The sequence below is a fragment of the Microcaecilia unicolor genome, chromosome 3 (genome assembly GCF_901765095.1).
Source record: "Microcaecilia unicolor chromosome 3, aMicUni1.1, whole genome shotgun sequence".
Taxonomy (NCBI): domain Eukaryota; kingdom Metazoa; phylum Chordata; class Amphibia; order Gymnophiona; family Siphonopidae; genus Microcaecilia; species Microcaecilia unicolor.
Window position 1 is genome coordinate 214,468,872 of NC_044033.1, and position 19,962 is coordinate 214,488,833.

Sequence of the window (19,962 nt, forward strand, 5' to 3'; positions counted from 1 at the left end):
GCATTAGAACATTCAACTAACATAGACATGATGCTAAAGATTTTCTACAATACGGCTTACCATATAGCTGATTACTGTATCTTGTGTATCTATATGTTCCATCTTTCCTTACACCCTACGCTGTCTATTAAAATGTTTTATTATGTATTGTGTTGGCATTGTAATGTAGCAGACTTTGCCATACTTCGTATTGATGTTTGAATATTTTGACTACTGTAATTGTCTATTGCTTATCTTTGACTTATTCTTGCTGTACACCGCCTTGAGTGAATTCCTTCGAAAAGGCAGTAAATAAATCCTAATAAATAAATAAAATAAATAATCATAAAGAAGTGAAACCTGGGCAGAGTGCCAGATATAACTCGGGCTGTCTTACTGGGTGGGCAACATGAACCATACAAGTCTTTACATGCCATCAATTACTATGGGCCTGATATTCAGCCGGTGGTGGACAGCGAGTTTGCTGTCTGCCGCTGGCGTTAAACCCAGATATTTAATGCTAGGCCATTTCCAGTGACCAGCATTGAATATCCAGGTTTATTTTGGCCGTTAAAAAGTTAACCGGCTATGCCGATGTTCAGCACTAACCAATTGACTTTATAGCGGTCAAAGAGAGGCTTGCTATTTAAGTGGCCTATTTTGACTGCTCAACATAGCCGGTTTGGGGCTGAGTATTTATAGCTATGTCGTGTTATCTCCCGCTGAATATCCGCAGTTAGGCGCTTAAACACTATGGAGCTCATTTTCAAAAGAGAAAAAAGTCCAAAAAGTGTCATAAAGCTCCATTGGGATGTTTTTCTTCTCAGAACGTCCAACTCGGTATTTTCAAAACCTATTTTGCAGAAATTTATCTATGCAATTCATCTGCAGTGTGTCCAAATCACAAGGGGGCATTGAACTGGTCTGCACAGGGCCCCACAATTGCTAAGACCAGCTCTGCCTGACTAGGGTTACCATTTTTTGTCCTAAAAAAAAAAGAGGACGTTTGCCCCGCCTCGCCCATGCCCTGCCCCCTTTCATGCCCTCGCCCCGCCCCTTGTCACACCTTGCCCCCCCGTCACATTTTCCCCTCCCCCTGATCAACCCCTCCCATCCCCTTACTTACTATCTTCCCTGGTGGTCTAGTGACCTCCTTGGGGCAAGAAAGAGCCCCCTCTTTCCTGCCCGGAGCGCTGCTCTGCATCCTGTAATGCTGCCTGTGACGGTCTCGGCGAGATTCAAAATGGCCGCCGAGAATTGAACCGGCCTCGCAAGACTTCAACTCTTGGCGGCCATTTTGAATCTCGCCAAGACCGTCACAGGCAGCATTACAGGATGCTGAGCAGCGCTCCGGGCAGGAAAGAGGGGGCTCTTTCCTGCCCCAAAGAGGTCACTAGACCACCAGGGAAGATAGTAAGTAAGGGGAGGGGAGGCCTGCCACCTGCCCACCAGCCAGCCCGCCTGTTTGTCCAGAAATCCGGACAAACGGGCAGGCTGGCCAAAACCAGTGTGGGTAAATCCGGACATATGGTAACCCTATGCCTGATCCCCTCCCACCCCACAAAAATGTGAATAAAAATATATCTTACCAGCCTCTATGACAGCTGCAGATGTTAAAATCAGGTCTATTAGAGCAGTATGCAGCTCCCTGGAGTAGTGTAGAGGCCAGTGCAGTACACAGTGGGGGACCCAGGTTCCTATTTCCCTCTACCTGTCACACTTGTGGTGGAAAATGTGACCCCCTGCCAAGGTCACCAAAATCCCACTGTACCCACAAATATACTTCTGGATGTAAGAAGGGGGGGGGGGTCATCTACATTCTTTATATTGGAAGACATATATAGAGACCACTGGGGTGGTGTATAGCTGTTAAGGGATGAATCGATGGCAGGAATCCCACTTTGATCAATCTATATGCTCCCAATGTGGGTCAGGGGACATTCTTCCATACATTGCAAGAAAGTATTGTAGTGGTGTACAGTGGGGGGCAGTGGATTTTGGGTGGATTTTGGAGTGCTCAAGGGACAAGATAAGGGAGCAAAGGTGAGATGTGTGCCTGGGAGCATTTTTATGAAGTGCACAGAAGTGCCCTTCATGGTGCCCCATTGCTCTCCTGGGATGTCTGGGGGACCAGTCTACTAAAAATGCTGGCCCCTCCTACATCTCAATGGCATGAAACCCTACATTTTGCACTTATTCAGTTTTTTTTTTTTTTTCCAAAAATGGACCAAAAAACAAAACGTCCAAAGCACAAAACCTTGTTCGAAACAGTATTTTTGAAAAAAAAAGATAGACGTTTTTCTTTTTCGAAAATTACCTCTTTTCCTATTCAGATTTTGGAAGTTTGCTGCAAAATGTCCAATATCGGACTTAGACGTCATATCAAAAATGCCCCTCTATATAACTGGCCAGGAGCCATTCCTGGCCGGTTAAATAATTTTGCATTATCAGCGGTGGGGGGGGGGGGGGGGGGGGGGGGGTATGTTACTCTGTTAATATGGGATTAAACACTCTATAGAAAAGTTCATACACAATCCATTTAAAAACCTTTCATTTTATTTACATCTTTGCATGAAAAGGTTGTCACCTTAGGAGTTGTACAAGGCACAATGGAGATGGCAATGAACCGTTACAGTCAAAGATCAACAGATCAGTGGCGTAATGGGCCTGGATGGGCCGGGGCCCACCCAAATAGGGCTCAGGCCCACCCAAAATTTCACCTCCCTTAGTGTTGCTGGTGGAAATCCCAAAGGCCTGCCAGCTGAAGATCTGCTCCTCACCAAATGAGCTTCTTAGTTGGCTACCAGCACTGTCCCAAGCTGCTGCTGTCAGCCACAGGCCTCTCCACTGTGCGCATACGTGAAACTGAGTGTACGAGATGGGCATGGGCCGGTGGCTGGTGGCAGCGGCTTAGGGACAGTGTCAGTGGCTACCCAAGAAGTAAGCTTGTTTGGCGGGGAGGAGGTCTTCAGCTGGCGGGGCTTGGGGATCCCCGTCAACACAGATAATTCATCTACTTTGGGGGGGGGGGGGGCACTGGGAAGGAAGGAGAGATGGAAATAAGCTGGGGGGAGGGCGGTCATGAAATTTTTTAGTCCACCCACTTTGCTCTCAGGCCCGCCCTAAATCGGCTGTCTGGCTACACTACTGCAACAGATAGCTCTTTCAGGTCAATGACGTGATCTTGCCAGGTATTTGTGACCTGGATTGGCCATTGTTGGAAACAGGATGCTGGGCTTGATGGACCTTTGGTCTGTCCCAGTATGGCAATACTTATGTGCTTATGATTAGTGATGAGAGGCAGAGTAAGTGATTCTGTTCTGTGCGGCTCAGTGACGTCAACACGCTGCAAATGCCATCATCCCAAAAGTGCTGGGATGGCCCCTGAGCTGGTCATCTAGCCAATGGCCTATCACATTCAGGGACACATATTGTGATAACACCAGGAGAATCACATGATTTAAATGCTAATTCGGATAGAATATGTGATAATCAGCTCATAATCTTCTAAACGTCTCCTGAAGCTTAAATACACTCTGAAAAAGTGGGGAATATTTTCTTAATCAAATTTGGCAGGCTATGTACATAGATAATGCATACAATCAAAGCCCTAGCCAGTACACATGTTATCATTCTACTAGGCTGACAGAGATGGTGGAGGGGAGGGAGGGGTTCCAAGTAGAGAGGATGAAGTTCTGAGTGTTCAGAAGGGAGGTCTGATGGGGAAGGGAAACATTTGTACTTGGTGGAAGGGAGGAGTTTTGTGTGACAAGTGCTAGGTGGCATGGGTGCACATTATAGGTGAGATTGGTTGTGGGAGGGAAGGCAAGCGAAGGTATGTGGTAGACAGATGGCTGTTACTGATGGTATGGGGAAATGTGGAGATGGAGGAGAGGGGGATACTGATGGTGATGGGGGATGTGCAGAGAAATTAGAGGTGGGTAGGTGAGATAATGTTGACGGTGGAGAGGTGACATGGAGGAAGGGGTAAGTGTAGCTGGAAGAGCAGAGGAGGTGCGTGTTTGATGGTAGAAGGGAGAGGTCTTTAAGGAGTGGAATGGGGTCGATAGTCAAGCAGAGGGGGACCTTGGAAGAAGAAAGAGATACATTAGGGAAGATATCCTTCCAATTCTGGATACATTTTCTTGGCATTCCTGGGTGCTGGCTCCTAAGAGAGTTTAAGAAGCAGGATGATCATGGCAGAGAAACCAGCCAGGAGGGGGAGCTGCAGAGCAGACGCAGAGTTGCACAGGTCAGTGTTGCAACAATATTTGTTGTAGGTAAAGCCAAAGGTGTTCTCACTCTTCTCTGTGACGTTGCAGTTCTCACTGTCTGTGGTCGAACAGTCCAACTTACTGAATACGTGTGCACTCCCTATACAGAGGGAGAAAGAGAAATGTTCAAGTCAGAAAGCAAAGAAAACAATGGGTCAGAACTGCTTGAGAGGGAAAAGTGTCTCCTAACACCACACCATGACACTGGGTCAGTACTGGTTCAGAGGGAAGAGCGTCCCTTCACCATGCTGGGAAACTGGGTCAGTACTGGTTCAAAGGGAAAAGCGTCCCTTCACCATGCTGGGAAACTGGGTCAGTACTGGTTCAGAGGGAAGAGCGTTCCTTCACCATGCTGGGAAACTGGGTCAGTACTGGTTCAGAGGGAAAAGCGTCCCTTCACCATGCTGGGAAACTGGGTCAGTACTGGTTCAGAGGGAAGAGCGTCCCTTCACCATGCTGGGAAACTGGGTCAGTACAGGTTCAGAGGGAAGAGCATCCATTCACCATGCTGAGACACTAGTTCAGCACTGGTTCAGAGGGAAGAGTGTCCCTTATCCCATGCAGAGACACTGGGTCAGTACTAGTTGAGAGGGAAGAGTGTCCCCTAATGACATGCTGGACACTGGTTCAGTACTGGTTCAGTGAGAATAGTATCCCTTACACCACGCTAGGGTACTGGGTCAGTACTGGTTCAGAGGGAAGAGTATCCCTACATCATGCAAGGACACTGGGTCAGTACTGGTTCAGTGGAAAGAGTATCCCTACATCATGCAAGGACACTGGGTCAGTACTGGTTCAGTGGAAAGAATGTACCTTACACCATCATGGAAAACTTTGTCAATACTGGTTCAGAGTGGAGAATGTCCCTTATACCATGCTGGGACACTGGATCAGTACAGGTTCAGAGGGAAGAGCATCCATTCACCATGCTGAGACACTAGTTCAGCACTGGTTCAGAGGGAAGAGAGTCCCTTATCCCATGCAGAGACACTGGGTCAGTACTGGTTGAGAGGGAACAGCATCCCTTCACCATGCTGGGACACTGGGTCAGTACTGGTTCAGAGGGAACAGCGTTCCTTCACCATGCTGGGAAACTGGGTCAGTACTGGTTCAGAGGGAAGAGCGTCCCTTCACCATGCTGGGAAACTGGGTCAGTACTGGTTCAGAGGGAACAATGTCCCTTCACAATGCTGGGAAACTGGGTCAGTACTGGTTCAGAGGGAAGAGGTCCCTTCACCATGCTGGGAAACTGGGTCAGTACAGGTTCAGAGGGAAGAGCGTCCCTTCACCATGCTGGGAAACTGGGTCAGTACTGGTTCAGAGGGAACAATGTCCCTTCACAATGCTGGGAAACTGGGTCAGTACTGGTTCAGAGGGAAGAGGTCCCTTCACCATGCTGGGAAACTGGGTCAGTACTGATTCAGAGGGAAGAGCGTACCTTCACCATGCTGGGAAACTGGGTCAGTACAGGTTCAGAGGGAAGAGCGTCCCTTCACCATGCTGGGAAACTGGGTCAGTACAGGTTCAGAGGGAAGAGCATCCCTTCACCATGCTGAGACACTAGTTCAGCACTGGTTCAGAGGGAAGAGTGTCCCCTAACAACATGCTGGACACTGGTTCAGTACTGGTTCAGTGAGAATAGTATCCCTTACACCACGTTAGGGTACTGGGTCAGTACTGGGTCAGAGGAAAGAGTGTTCCTTTACCATGCTGGGACACCGGGTCAGTACTGGGTCATAGGGAATTCTGTCCCCTTACACCATGCTGGGAAACTGGGTCAGTACTGGTTCAGAGGGAAGAGCGTCCCTTCACCATGCTGGGAAACTGGGTCAGTACAGGTTCAGAGGGAAGAGCGTCCCTTCACCATGCTGGGAAACTGGGTCAGTACAGGTTCAGAGGGAAGAGCATCCCTTCACCATGCTGAGACACTAGTTCAGCACTGGTTCAGAGGGAAGAGTGTCCCCTAACAACATGCTGGACACTGGTTCAGTACTGGTTCAGTGAGAATAGTATCCCTTACACCACGTTAGGGTACTGGGTCAGTACTGGGTCAGAGGAAAGAGTGTTCCTTTACCATGCTGGGACACTGGGTCAGTACTGGGTCATAGGGAATTCTGTCCCCTTACACCATGCTGGGACACTGGGTCAGTACTGGTTCAGAGGGAAAAGTGTCCCTTCGCCATCCTAGTATACTGGGTCAGTACTGGTTTAGAGGGGAGAGTGTCCCTTAACCATGCTGGGAAACTGGGTCAGTACTGGTTCCGAGGGAACAGTGTCCCTTATACCATCCTAAGACACTGGTTCAGTACTGGCACCAGGCTGTGAGGCTGTGGGAAGGGAATCTTCTGGTTGACTCTGTTTCTCTCTGTCATTCAGAAAATCTCCAGTGCCATCCCTTGAACACTGAGGCCCTCATGATCAAAAGCCCTGCGCTGTTCCAAACAGCGCCCTAAAAATAGCGCCGGGACTGCGCAGGGCTTTTCTGCATTGATGATCAAAGATAATGCATGCAAATCTAAGCAGCGCTATTATCTTTGATTATCATGTTTTAGTGCAGGAGAATTGTGCCGAGCATGCGCTCAGCACAATCCTCCCGCACTTGTTTGACAGGTCTGGGCTGTCAAAAGCCCAAACCTGTCAAACAGTTGTCTCCAGCCCCCCCTCAAATCCCCAGAAAACGTTGAGGCCGCCGCAGCCGGCCAAACCCTCTCCCAACCTCCCATCCAGCGACGGGGGGGGGGGGGCTGTAGGTCCCCCGACAATCCGACCCCCTCCATGCCCAGGGAGGGTTGGAGATCCGGTGGGTCTCCAGCCCCCTCCCCGAACCCCCATAAATTGTGGTAGCCGCCTCCGGCCAAAAGCTAACATCGACGGGGGGCTGGAGGTCCGGTGGACCCCAACTCCTCCCCCCCCCCCCCCAGCGTTCTGCAGTGCCAATCCCTGGTGATCCGTGGTCGCCCTCCGTTCCTCCCGGCTGCCCCCCTACCTTTTGTTGGAGGAGGGACGCAGCCTGTCTGCCTCCCTCCTCTTCCTGTCGACGCCGCAGAAAAATGGCGGCGCCCCGCCCATTGCATCCTGGGATGCACTGGGCGGGGCTACAGACCATGTAAGGGCTCCCTTACATGGTCTGTAGCCCCGCCCAGTGCATCCTACCGGATCTCCAGCCCCCCGTCAATGTTAGCGTTTGGCCGGAGGCGGCCACCACAATTTATGGGGGTTCGGGGAGGGGGCTGGAGACCCACCAGATCTCCAGCCCCCCGTCGATGTTAGCGTTTGGCCGGAGGGGGTCGGATCGTCGGGGGGACCGGAGGTCCACCGGACCTCCACTCCCCCGTTTGCGTTTGCCTTGGGGGGGGGGAACGGTGGCCTGCCAGCATGCAACTGCATGCTGGACAGGGCTCACCATTCCTCCCCAATGATCCGCAAAGCCTAACGCCAGCTCAGAGCTGGCATTGATTTTGCCGCGGCCAGCAACCCAATCTTTGGCGCACTGGCCGCTGATCATTGGGGATGAATGCATTAAGCGCTGATTAGCATGCATTTGCAAGCTAATTGCGCTAGAAGCCCTGTTTAGCATGCATTTGCATGCTACTTGTGCTAAGAGCCCTCGAGTGCATTTTTTCAGGCGCTTGAGGGCTCTGATCATGGGTCGGCAGCAAACTCCGGCGCTAGTATGGCGTTAATAGCCTCTAGCGCCGGAGTTTGCTTTTGATCATGAGGGCCTGATCGCATTAGCAGATTATGCAGGTCACCATGGCCTGTCTCAGCCAGTTCTCATTTTACCCTCACTCCTGGCTGTGTGTTTTCCAGTTTTTCTGAGAGAAACAGGGAACTGTGAGACAGCTTGGCTTCAGGACTGGGAACCAGCAAGCGACAGGCCTGGAGGAGTGGAGAGGATGACAGAAGGATCCTTACCAATGTAACCCTTGATGGTTTGGCATTTCTCATTGGCATTGCAAGTTTTGGTTCCTTTCGACTGCACACACCCCACAATAGCCACCTTCAGTCCACAAACGTTACACTGAAGTCCTTGCACTGTCAAAGACACAGAACGACAAACACAGGTCAGCTCAACATACTTTCTTATCAATGACATGTTACATTAATTCACATATCTGTCTCTGTTCAACTTTTATTGTCTTTATTTTATTCATAAAACTCACTTGACCACCTTACGAACTTAAAAACCACCCAGAAGAATTTACTCTTTCAAAATTAACATGGCAAAAGTACACTCAGCCAGAATAAAAAGAAAGAGGCCTGATATTCGAAGGATTTTATGCTCCGAACGCTGAGAGTCAGGGAGATAATTCCGTACCGCAGGGCAATTATTTATTCCAGCCATTGACCTGTCATAAATGTTCATACCAGTCCAAAGAAACAGCAGAGATGGTCCAAGAATGAAGGAAATAACCAAGAGTTCACAAAAAAGCTTTTATTGAAGAGTGACCCTACTTGGCCAAGTTTTGGCAACAGCCTTTGTTGGGGCCATAAGAATCTTCAATGTAAACCCAAGTGAACACATGTCCATATACAATCTCTTTCTAAACTGGGGCGATCCTTTGTGCTGCTACTGCCTTCTACCGTATCAGGTATCCATTATAAAAGGATATTAGGCGATACATTGTCTTATCAGGCTGTTCAAATTTGGCGTTCTTTGCCAAATAAGTTGAAACTATGGGATAAATACTCAGCTGTTGAGGATGAGCTGCTGGCGTTATTCACGGATATCCAAAACTGGGCCATGTCCAGACTTCAGCAGTGAATAACCGGTTTACATGGCACCAGCTAACACATGGTCGGTTAAGTTGATATTCAGAATTTAACAGCCATAGTTTGCAGCATAAAGATAGGACTGTGTTTTATGCGATCCCATTTATGCGGTTACCCTGGCAAGTGCTGAATCTTGACTGATTCCGCCTATGGTACACCCCCAAAATATCCAGTTTTCACCTAGGCGCTAACTGCTCGTTTTCAGCGAAGATAACCGCTTAAATGCCGCTGAAAATTTGCAGTTAACCTCAAACAAGCGATTTAACTGCAGTGGCCGTTTCTGCCGAATATTGACGAGTACATCTTCTAATTCTTCACATGGAAAGTTCCAGAATTAGCTTGTGAAAACACAGTATTCACTTTTAGGGGTGTTTCCAACAATCTTCCCATAGAGTTAACAAAGGCACAGAGGATCCAATATTCAGTCAGCATTATACTCGAATACTCAATTTCAGGCCTTATTCTCTGACCGGCATTGAATATCCGGGTTTATTTTGGCCACTGAAAGTTAACCGTCTCTGCCTCTATTCAGCACTAACCAGTTAACGTTTTGGTGGTCAAAGATAGGCCTGCTATGAGAGGTTGGGGCAGCTATTTTAGAATGGCGCCACAAGGGGCAGGAGTGAGAGGGCTGCGCTCCTGCCCCCAATAACTACCGCTGGTTCACCAGAGTACAGGTAGGCCTGGGGGGCCTACCTAGATGTTGGGGGTTAGGGGGCTCCAGCGGGGGTTCTTTCTTGTGTGGGTTTGGAGAGGGGGATGGGGAGAGGGGAGGGAAGAAGGGGGCATTGTTGGGGGTGGGAGGGGCTCAGGGGAATTTTTACAAAAAAAAAAGTTATGCGGGTCTCGGCCCGATATTCAGCCAGGCCCCGCATAGTTAAGTGGCTTAATTTAGGACAGTAGTGCCAGCACCTATATAATCCTGGGCTCCTCCCTACTGCTGCCCAGGGGTGTAGCCAGACACCCAATTTTGGGTGGGCCTGGGCCCAAAATGGGTGGGCAGAAGAACCTGCCCCATCCCACAGGTGATTTAGTCTCTTCTTCTGTCAGCTGCACACCATATAGTCTCTCAAACATCTCACCTTTCCCGCATACCTTTTAAATAGTAGATTTTCACCGGCAGTGAGCAGCAACATAGGTGTGCTGCTACTAGGTGGGCCTGAGCCCAAAGTGGTTGGCCTGAGCCCACTCTTGGTGAATTATTTAGGTTTATTTATCCCTTACTAGAGTTGTATGGACCAGCCACCCCCTAATAGGTGGAATAAATAAACCAAGGCTACGTGGGTTTGAGTAATGCAATTGTTTATTACTTACCAAGCATAGATAACAAATAGTAATTTCTCATGAGAGTACAGAACTGCTATACACAAGTATTGGCTGTATCTGACACTCCGGCTCTAGTTTCCTGGTACAATCATTTTTATACAGGTTATTTCAGTAGCGTATGATAATATCTTGGTTACAGGTAATTGGCTATATGTTAATTGGTTGGTTACATATGATAGGTTATACGGTAATAAATTGGTTACAGATAATTGGTTGTATGATAATGAAGTGGCTAACATTGCTTGGAAGCCCTGTCATCTTCCCGAGGAACTACATTGTTCCTTCTTTCCCCCGAACATCTGTTAACTGTCACATTACTAAACCTTTGTGGTCACTTATTTTGCACCTCCACCCTTCCTCATATGCCTTGTGACATTGTGTCTCAACAGATCATGAGTTCTTGACTCACCCTAGAGTTCAGCTGAAAGTCACATAGAATTGGGCCTTGTCAGTTATACTGTAATTTCAGAGCCTGAACCAAAGTGGGTTGTCAGGCCTGCATAACGCCCATAATATACATTAACTACGCCACTGCTGCTGCCCCTGACCTGCCCACTCTTTAGCTGGGCAGTCTGCGGGGAAATTCAGCAGCACTCTCCTGTTAAGTGCCACTGATTTTCCCTACTTAGGTGGCAGAAACTGATTTAAGCGGGCAGGAGAGGCTCTTGCCCGTTTAAATCGCTTTAAATATCGGTCCCTCTGTCCCTAGGGGGCTCACAATCTAATTTTTTGTGCCTGTTTAGCGTTGTCCTTGCGCTATGGGGTTTGTGTTGTGGGCTTTATTGCCCCAGGCTTTGAGCATCAGTCCCCTGGAGAACAGAGTTGTAGATGTTAAAAAGGGCAAGGTTGGGCTGGTCTCACATCTACTACTACTACTACTACTACTACTACTTAACATTTCTAAAGCGCTACTAGGGTTACGCAGCGCTGTACAATTTAACATAGAGGGGCAGTCCCTGCTCAAGGAGCTTACAATCTAAAAGACAAGTGATCATCTCCTTGCAGTCTGTCTGTCTGCAGGTTGATTTGTGTTTTTTCATGCCACTGATGGATGAATATCTGAATTTAATTGTATTACATGTTCTCCCACCTACTGTCCTTTCCCTCACGGTTATAGTTTTCTATGGTTTATAGTTGAGGCCGGAGTCCCAGGTGCAGCCAATGCTATTGACTTTACAAATATTCCCCCCCCCCCCCCCCGCCCCAGTGTTTTTACGTGTTTGTTAATTAGCATCTGTATGGGAAAGATGTGATCAGTCAGTGGTTTGGTGCTTTGGGAGAAATCCTATGTGATGACTGTGCAGAGTTTTGTTACTCATTAGGGATTTTAGGATTCATTTGTTGAGTGTGTGGTGCATGAGTGTGTGAATACGAGTGTGTGTGAGTTTATGGTGTGTGTCTGCGTGTGAGTTTATGGTGCGAGTGTGTGAATACGAGTGTGTGAGTGTTTGTGTGAGTATGCATGTGTGTGCGTGCGAGTTTGTGGTGCATGAGTCTGTGAATACGAGTTTGTGGTGCTTGTGTGAATATGAGTGTGTGAATACAATTGTGTATGTGTGAGCATGCATGTGTGAGCATGTGAGTTTGTGGTGCATGAGTGTGTGAATATGAGTGTGTGAGTGTGTGTGTGTGAGTATGCATATGTGAGCATGTTAGCTTATGGTGTGAGTGTGTGAATACGAGTGTGTGAGTGTTTGTGTGAGTATGCATGTGTGTGCGTGCGAGTTTGTGGTGCGTGAGTCTGTGAATACGAGTTTCTGGTGCTTGTGTGAATATGAGTGTGTGAGTGAATGTGTGACTATGCATGTGTGTGAGTGTATGGTGCATGAGTTTGTGAATATGAGTGAGTATGCATGTGTCTGCATGCGAGTTTGTGGTGCATGAGTATGTGAATGAGTGTGTGTGTAAGTATGCATGAGTGTGCTTATGAGTTTGTGGTGTATGAGTGAGTGAGTGTGTGTGTGTGTGAGTATGCATGTTTGTGCGTGTGAGTTTGTGGTGCATGAGTGTGTGAATACGAGTGTGTGTGTGAGTATGCATGTGTCTGCATGCGAGTTTGTGGTGATTGAGTATGTGAATGAGTGTGTGTGTGAGTATGCATGAGTGTGCTTATGAGTTTGTGGTGCATGAGTGTGTGAGTGTGTGTGTGTGTGTGAGTATGCATGTTTGTGCGTGTGAGTTTGTGGTGCATGAGTGTGTGAATACAAGTGTGTATGTGTGAGCATGCATGTGTGAGCATGTGAGTTTGTGGTACATGAGTGTGTGAATATGAGTGTGTGAGTGTGTGTGTGTGAGTATGCATGTGTGAGCATGTGAGTTTATGGTGTGAGTGTGTGAATACGAGTGTGTGAGTGTTTGTGTGAGTATGCATGTGTGAGCATGTGAGTTTGTGGTGCATGAGTGTGTGAATATGAGTGTGTGAGTGTGAGTATGCATGTGTGTGCATGTGAATTTGTGGTGCATGAGTGTGTGAATATGAGTGTGTGAGTGTGAATATGCATGTGTGTGCGTGTGAATTTGTGGTGCATGAGTGTGTGAATATGAGTGTGTGAGTGTTTGTGATGTGTGTGCATATGAGTTTGTGGTGCATGAGTGTGTGAATACGAGTGTGTGAGTGAGTGTGTGTGTGTGAGTATGCATGTGTGTGCGTGTGAGTTTGTGGTGCATGAGTGTGTGAATACAAGTGTGTGAGTGTGTGTGTGTGAGTATGCATGTGTGTGCGAGTGAGTTTGTGGTGCATGTGTGTGTGAATACGAGTGTGTGAGTGTGTGTGTGTGTGTGTTTGTGTGTGTGTGTGTGAGTATGCATGTGTGAGCATGTGAGTTTGTGGTGCATGAGTGTGTGAATATAAGTGTGTGTGTGAGTATGCATGTGTGTGCATGTGAGTTTGTGGTGCATGAGTGTGTGAATATGAGTTTGTGAGTGTGTGTGTATGTGAGTATGCATGTGTGTGCATGTGAGTTTGTGGTGCATGAGTGTGTGAATATGAGTGTGTGAGTGTGTTTGTATATGAGTATGCATGTGTGTGCGTGTGAGTTTGTGGTGCATGTGTGTGAATATGAGTGTGTGAGTGTGTGTGTGTGAGTATGCATGTGTGAGCATGTGAGTTTGTGGTGCATGAGTGTGTGAACATGAGTGTGTGAGTGTGTGTGTGAGTATGCATGTGTGAGCATGTGAGTTTGTGGTGCATGAGTGTGTGAATACGAGTGTGTGAGTGTAAGTATGCATGTGTGTGCATGTGAGTTTGTGGTGCATGAGTGTGTGAATATGAGTGTGTGAGTTTGTGTGCATGTGAGTTTGTGGTGCATGAGTGTGTGAATATGAGTGTGTGAGTGTGTTTGTATATGAGTATTCATGTGTGTGTGTGTGAGTTTGTGGTGCATGAGTGTGTGAATATGAGTGTGTGAGTGTGTGTGTGTGAGTATGCATGTGTGTACATGTGAGTTTGTGGTGCATGAGTGTGTGAATATGAGTGTGTGAGTGTGTGTGTGTGAGTATGCATGTGTGAGCATGTGAGTTTGTGGTGCATGAGTGTGTGAACATGAGTGTGTGAGTGAGTGTGTGTGTGTGAGTATGCATGTGTGAGCATGTGAGTTTGTGGTGCATGAGTGTGTGAATACGAGTGTGTGAGTGTGAGTATGCATGTGTGTGCGTGTGAGTTTGTGGTACATGAGTGTGTGAATATGAATGTGTGTGTGTGAGTATGCATGTGTGTGCCTGTGTGAATACGAGTGCATGAATGTGTGTGTGAGTGTGAATACAAATGCATGAGTGTGTATCCTTCTCTCCTTATAGCCTTTTTTGTGTGTCCTTGTCTCTCTCTTGACACCTGTATGTGTGTGTCTGTCTTTCCTGATTGCTTCTCTCTCTCTCTCTCTTCTTATGACTCTCTGTGCGTGTTTATCTCTTGACACATCTCTGCTTGTGTCTTTTCTCTATACCTATAAGTGACAAACAACGGGGATGAAGAAAAACAGAAGAAGTGCCTGTTTTTATTAATTAAAGTTTGTCAAGAGACTCCTTTGGCTCCGCACTGGTTTTTAGTTATCTCTGCTGTGTTTTGCTTCTGCTATTCATTTGTGGAGATAAAACCTTCTTCTGTTTCTCCTTTTCTCTTTGTACCTGCCACTGTCCTTCTCCTCCTTTCTTTCTCTCCTTGCGTGCCTGCTCTCTGCCTTTCTAACTTTCTGTCATTATCTCTCCTTTTCTTTCTTTCTTCTTCTTTCTCTGCCTCTTTCTGCCTTGCTGCGTCCCTTGCTCTCTGTCTTCATTGCCACTCTCTGTTTCGCAGTTCTTCCACATGCTTCTCTGGGTAAGACAACTCTGGGGAGACTTATCCCAGCAGGAAGACTCATCTACCTAATTCTCCACAAGGAAGGTCAGAGAGAAGGGGATAGGTAAGAAGTCAGCTCATGGGGTTAGGGGGGAGGAGGCTGTAGATATGCATTAGACCAAGGGAGCAGTGCTGTGGTACAGGTATATAATGTGTACAGCGCTAGGTATATAATGTGTACAGCGCTGCTAACATTTAGTAGCGCTATAAAAATGATTAGTAAGTAATAGTAGTAGGGAGATAATGTGACTCACCCCCAAGATCATACACAGAGAGTCAATGACAGAGCCAGGGATTAGAACCTAGGCTCTGGATAACAGAAAGACATGCTACTTTGAGGACCTCACTTTCAGAAAAGTAAAGACATCAGTACATTTCTCACAGATCATAAAATCCCCTGCAGGCCTCTGGCAGACAGATGAAATGGCCTTTGATGTTATCTTCTGTGTCCAATAAACTGTCTCCTCCCAGTTCCTTCTGAGAAGATCTGGGCATAGCTTTCACCATGGCCTTCACAGTTGCTGACTTTGCTGTACATTCTGCTGATCTGTTTCATATCCTTTCTGATCCTAATAGATACTATTACTTAAATTCTTACAGCTTTTGTTCTGGTATTGTCTTTTAAAAGTCGTCTTCTCTAAATCCCGTTCTTCAGCTGTCTGTGCTGTATTCATGGTTTTAGTGTATCCATGTGCATATCCGTGGAGGCTGGAGCTCTGATAAAGAATTGCGCTTCATCTGTCCATGCTGTATTCATGTTTTAAATATATCAGTCTGACACTTCCAGACAGCTCTGATGACAAACTCCTCTTCTGGCTCAATGCCTGTATCACTATTCCACATTCAAGGCGCTGGGATCAGCTGAATAGACTGATCCTGATTTCTCCCTCATCATGCTCTCACTTTCTTAGATGAACCAATGGGAAACTAAAAACTACAGCTCCCTGCAAGCAGTGGGGGGGGGGGGGGGGGAACTAGGACCAGGTCCTCCTGATTGGTTGATCTGGGGTGAGATGGCAAACCTAGTATAAATGAAAAACTCAAATTCTCGCCCTCCCCCCTCTAACTTCTACTTCATATGCATGGGCTTTACCAGTAACTCAATTCTACTGGGGTGTTTGTGGGAGGAGGAGGAGAGATGCATTAAGATAGTTTTAGGTTTTTAACTCTTCCTTTCAGATGTCTTTAAATTTTGCAGACATATAGAGGTGGTCCTCGGCATCAGTGCTGATGCAAGGGTATTACCCTAGGCCAGTGGTTCCCATACCTGATACTGGAGGCACCCCAGCCAGTCAGGTTTTCAGGATATCCACAATGAATATTCATGAGAGAGATTTGCATGAGGTGGAGGCAGTGCATGAAAATCTCTCTCATGAATATTCATTGTGGATATCCTGAAAACTTGACTGGCTGGGGTGCCTGCAGGACCAGGTTTGGGAGACTTTTCGGCCAGTCCTGGATTTCTGTCAACCTCATCCTGGTGCATTATGGGCAGGGCTTTTTTTCAGGGGGTACTTGGGGGTACTGAGTACCGTTTCCTTTTCCATTGTCTGCTAAAATTGACCCATGGTCCCCAAATTTTAATGAAAGAGCTCAGGCTCTGCACACCAATTCTGCCTTGTCGTAGATTCTGTGACTGGTTGCACGGGGCTTGGCTATTGTGGGGTGGGTACCTCAGTGATCACCCCAACCCTGAAGGGTGACCTGGCATTTGAGTACGGGCACCTTTTTCGCTAGAAAAAAAACACAGTGATTATGGGACCTGCAGCACTGATTTCTATGGATAGATTGATGGACTACAAATACTACACAGCTTTGGGATGCAATTTTAAAACCAGGTCTGGCCAAAAAGTCTCCCTTCCTGGAATGGGTAGTAGCAGCTCTGCAGAGGTGGGCAACTTCAGTCCTCGAGGCCCGCAACCTAGTCAGGTTTTCAGGATTTCCCCAATGAATATGCATGAGATCCATTTGTATGCACGGCCTCTATTGTATGCAAATAGATCTCATGCATATTCATCGGGTAAATCCTGAAAACCCAACTGGGTTGCGGCCCTCGAAGTCTGAGGTTGCCCGCCCCTGTTTTATGGTAATACATATTTGCAATTACTACTGTACAAAATCACTCATGTGATCATTGGCAGTACCAGCTTCTGAGTGCTTTTGTTTCCTAAACCCAGCATTTTATTTGTGAGAAAAAGCACGGCCAAAACCAAGTCAAGTTCATGCTCATTTTAACAAGCTTTTTCCTGCTTTTCAGGCATTTATCCATGTTCCTGTTGCCTGTTCATTCTTTACGCATGCATCCCTGTGTGCTGGAACATTTGTAAGCTCAAATCTATTTGTGTGGGTTAATTGCACAGTTAAAGAGGTGTACAAACAACATGTGAGCACTTTACATTTTTATGCTCCCAAATGAACCAAATGCCATCTCGTGATTTTTACACCCCTAAAAAATGGGGACTCCTTGACGCAGAGCAAAGGCAGCCAAAAAACATATATTCAGTGGCAAAATTCAGCCCTTGAATGTAAAGGTTTAACAGCTAAATGCTGACAGGTAAACAGCAGATAAGAATGTAAGCACATAAGCACTGTCATACTGGGTCAGACCGAAGGTCCATCAACCCCAGTATCCTGTTTCCAACAGTGGTCAATCCAGGTCACAAAGTACCTGGCAAGATCCCAAAAGAGTAAAATAGATTTTGTGCTGCTAATACTAGAAATAAGCAGTGAATTTTCCCAAGTCCATCTTAATAATGGTTATGGACTTTTCTTGTAGGAACCTGTCCAAACCTTTTTAAAACCTTGCTGAGCTAACTGCTTTTACCACAGAATTCTTTAAGCCTCCTCTTGCCTTTAAAATAACCTAATCTAACCATTTTTAGGCTACTTTTAAACCTTAACTCCTGACTCTCCCACTTACAACCTTGTTTGTTTTAACCATTTTCTCAGTAAATGAATTCCAAAAGTCTCTCATGTCCTGTTGTTTTGTCTTGATTACCTTGTAAGCTTTATAGAGAAGGAACCGTCTCTAATGCATAAAGTTGCATATGTCGAGGAGCACTATAGAGGGGATAAGTCGATATGGTTGTTATCTCGTACGACTTTTGGAGTTGATCATAGGCCATTTTGCCAGGCTTTCTGTGGACTGCTCCCCCCCACACCCTGTCTATAGTTGCTCAGAGGTACAGCCTCCAGAATTGAACATAGTATTCTAAACATGATCTTGTCAGTGCTGTGAACACAGGCTTTATCAGCTCTTTTTTTGTCCACTCTTTACACCACCCTAATATCCCTCTAGTTCTGTCTGTTGCCTTATCACAGTCTTAATCAACCTTGAGATCATCAGACACAAACAGCACAGAGATAGCAATTACCAAAAACATCATTAGCTGAACTCCTTTGGAGCTTTTCAGTTTGGGTTGACCATGCCACCTCTCAGGACAGCAGGGTGCAGCTGTGCAGTTTGAAATAATAAAAAACTAATTACCATGCTACTTTATCCAAAAACCTCTTTGGCATCACCCAAAGTCTGAACAGAGAATGAATAACTTTTTTTAAAAATGGCACTGGGGACAAGGCAGAGGCACCTTGATACACCCAAAGTAAAAATACAGCACAAATGAGGGAAGAATGACTCCGGGAGCGAAGAGCAGCACTATGACCTACCCAAGCTGTGAATAAAGCAAAGAGCAGGGGTTCTCAGCCCAGTCCTCAGGTCACACCGAACCAGTCAGGTTTTCAGGATGCCCACAATGAATATGCATAAGATAAATTTGCATACACTGTCTCCTTGGTATGCAAATCTACCTTATGCATATTCATTGTGAATATCCTGAAAACCTGACTGGTTCGGTGTGTCCTGAGGGCTGGGTTGAGAACCCCTGGTATACAGAGAGATCCCAAAATAAGTAAATTATCTCTCCCAGGCACCGATCCCTGCATTTCTAATGATGCCTGTGCTGTAGAGCAGCTGATAATTGGATCACAGGAGAAACTGGTACATTTCACACAGCCTCCGTGCTGTGGAATAGAACGGAAGCTGATCCCCACTTCCTTCTCCTTCTGTCTGTGCTCTCAAAGAATTTAAGAAGTTTGGGGACACTCACCTACTGCAAGGAAGCAGAGGGTCACCAGCCCTATAAGAATAAATGTCTTCATTTTCCTTCCTGCCCTTTAGGGATGCTGGGAGGGGGAGGGGTGGTGTCTCTCAGTAGAAGCAGGGGACAGGTATCTGTCCCAAGCTGTAGCTGTCTCTGAGCACAGGTTACCCTCTAAGTCCTTCCTATATACTCTCTGCTGACATCACCTTTGATATGTCAGTCAGCCAGGTATGGCCCTTCCTATTATGTATTGACAAAATGAAAGGAGGGAGAGGTATGGGGAAGGGAGGTGGAGGGAGGGGAGGATTAAGAAGTTGGTTGTTTTGCAGAAATCTTTCTAACCTTTAGGAGGGGGAAGTAAGGCTCGCTTCAGGGTAATGTCACCATGTTACACATAACATGATGGAAATGAAGCTTGTCCAACGCGGGGGTGGGGGTGGAATCCTGGAAAGGATCTCAGTCTCCAGGAACTAATTTTCTCTGAATATGGGCATTATTCCAAAGAGAGCTTCTTCCTTCTGGAGTTCATGAAATGTGATATATACAGCATAAAATAAAGAAGGACAAAAACATCCTTTCATATAGTGAAAAACCACAAATAAAATAGTAGGGTATAGACAGATGGTCTCCCAACAGAAATCCAGAGGACAAACTTGAAAGTAGATGAAATTATCATTTTTATTTATTTATTTGTTACACTTGTATCCCACATTTTCCCACCTATTTGTAGGCTCAGTGTGGCTTACATAGTACCAGAGAGGTGTTTGCAGACTCCGGTGTAAACAAATACAAAGTGATATTGTGGTAAGATAAAGTTCACGTGGCACAGCCACATTAGGGAATCGTACAGCGGAAGAGTTGTGTTATGTCCATTACGTTCTTTAGTTTTGTTGTGTTGAAGGGATCAGGCATTTATGTTGGATCGGTAGGTTATGCCTTTTTAAACAGGTTGGTTTTTAGTGTTTTCCGGAAGTTTAGGTGGTCATACGTAGTTTTCAAGGCTTTTGGTAATGCGTTCCACAGTTGTGTGCTTATGTAGGAGAAACTGGATGCGTAAGTTGATTTGTATTTGAGTCCTTTGCAGCTTGGGTAGTGCAGATTTAGGTACCTTCGTGTTGATTCCGATGTGTTTGAGAGGAGCAGCGCACATTTCCCACGCTGATCAGTTCTGAAGGTA

The 19,962-nt window shown here is 46.5% G+C and overlaps 1 protein-coding gene across 1 annotated transcript; it reads right to left on the minus strand.

The window, feature by feature from the left end:
* Positions 1–2,517: 2,517 nt before the first annotated feature.
* On the minus strand, positions 2,518–18,955 carry LY6G6C (lymphocyte antigen 6 family member G6C). The gene is made up of 3 exons (XM_030197452.1): positions 18,792–18,955; positions 8,169–8,288; positions 2,518–4,353 (listed from the first exon to the last, which is right to left on the minus strand). Exons 1-3 carry the CDS (start codon positions 18,841–18,843, stop codon positions 4,148–4,150), a joined length of 378 nt encoding a protein of 125 aa, XP_030053312.1. The 5' UTR covers positions 18,844–18,955; the 3' UTR covers positions 2,518–4,147.
* Positions 18,956–19,962: the final 1,007 nt, after the last annotated feature.

Excerpts from the sequence above, each read along its gene's own strand:
- LY6G6C (XM_030197452.1), bottom strand. The coding sequence starts at position 18,843 with ATGAAGACATTTATTCTTATAGGGCTGGTGACCCTCTGCTTCCTTGCA. Across the intron at positions 8,289-18,791 it reads CCTCTGCTTCCTTGCAGTAG|TGCAAGGACTTCAGTGTAAC; the intron begins GTGAGTGTCCCC and ends TGTCTTTGACAG. Across the intron at positions 4,354-8,168 it reads AACCATCAAGGGTTACATTG|GGAGTGCACACGTATTCAGT; the intron begins GTAAGGATCCTT and ends CCCTCTGTATAG.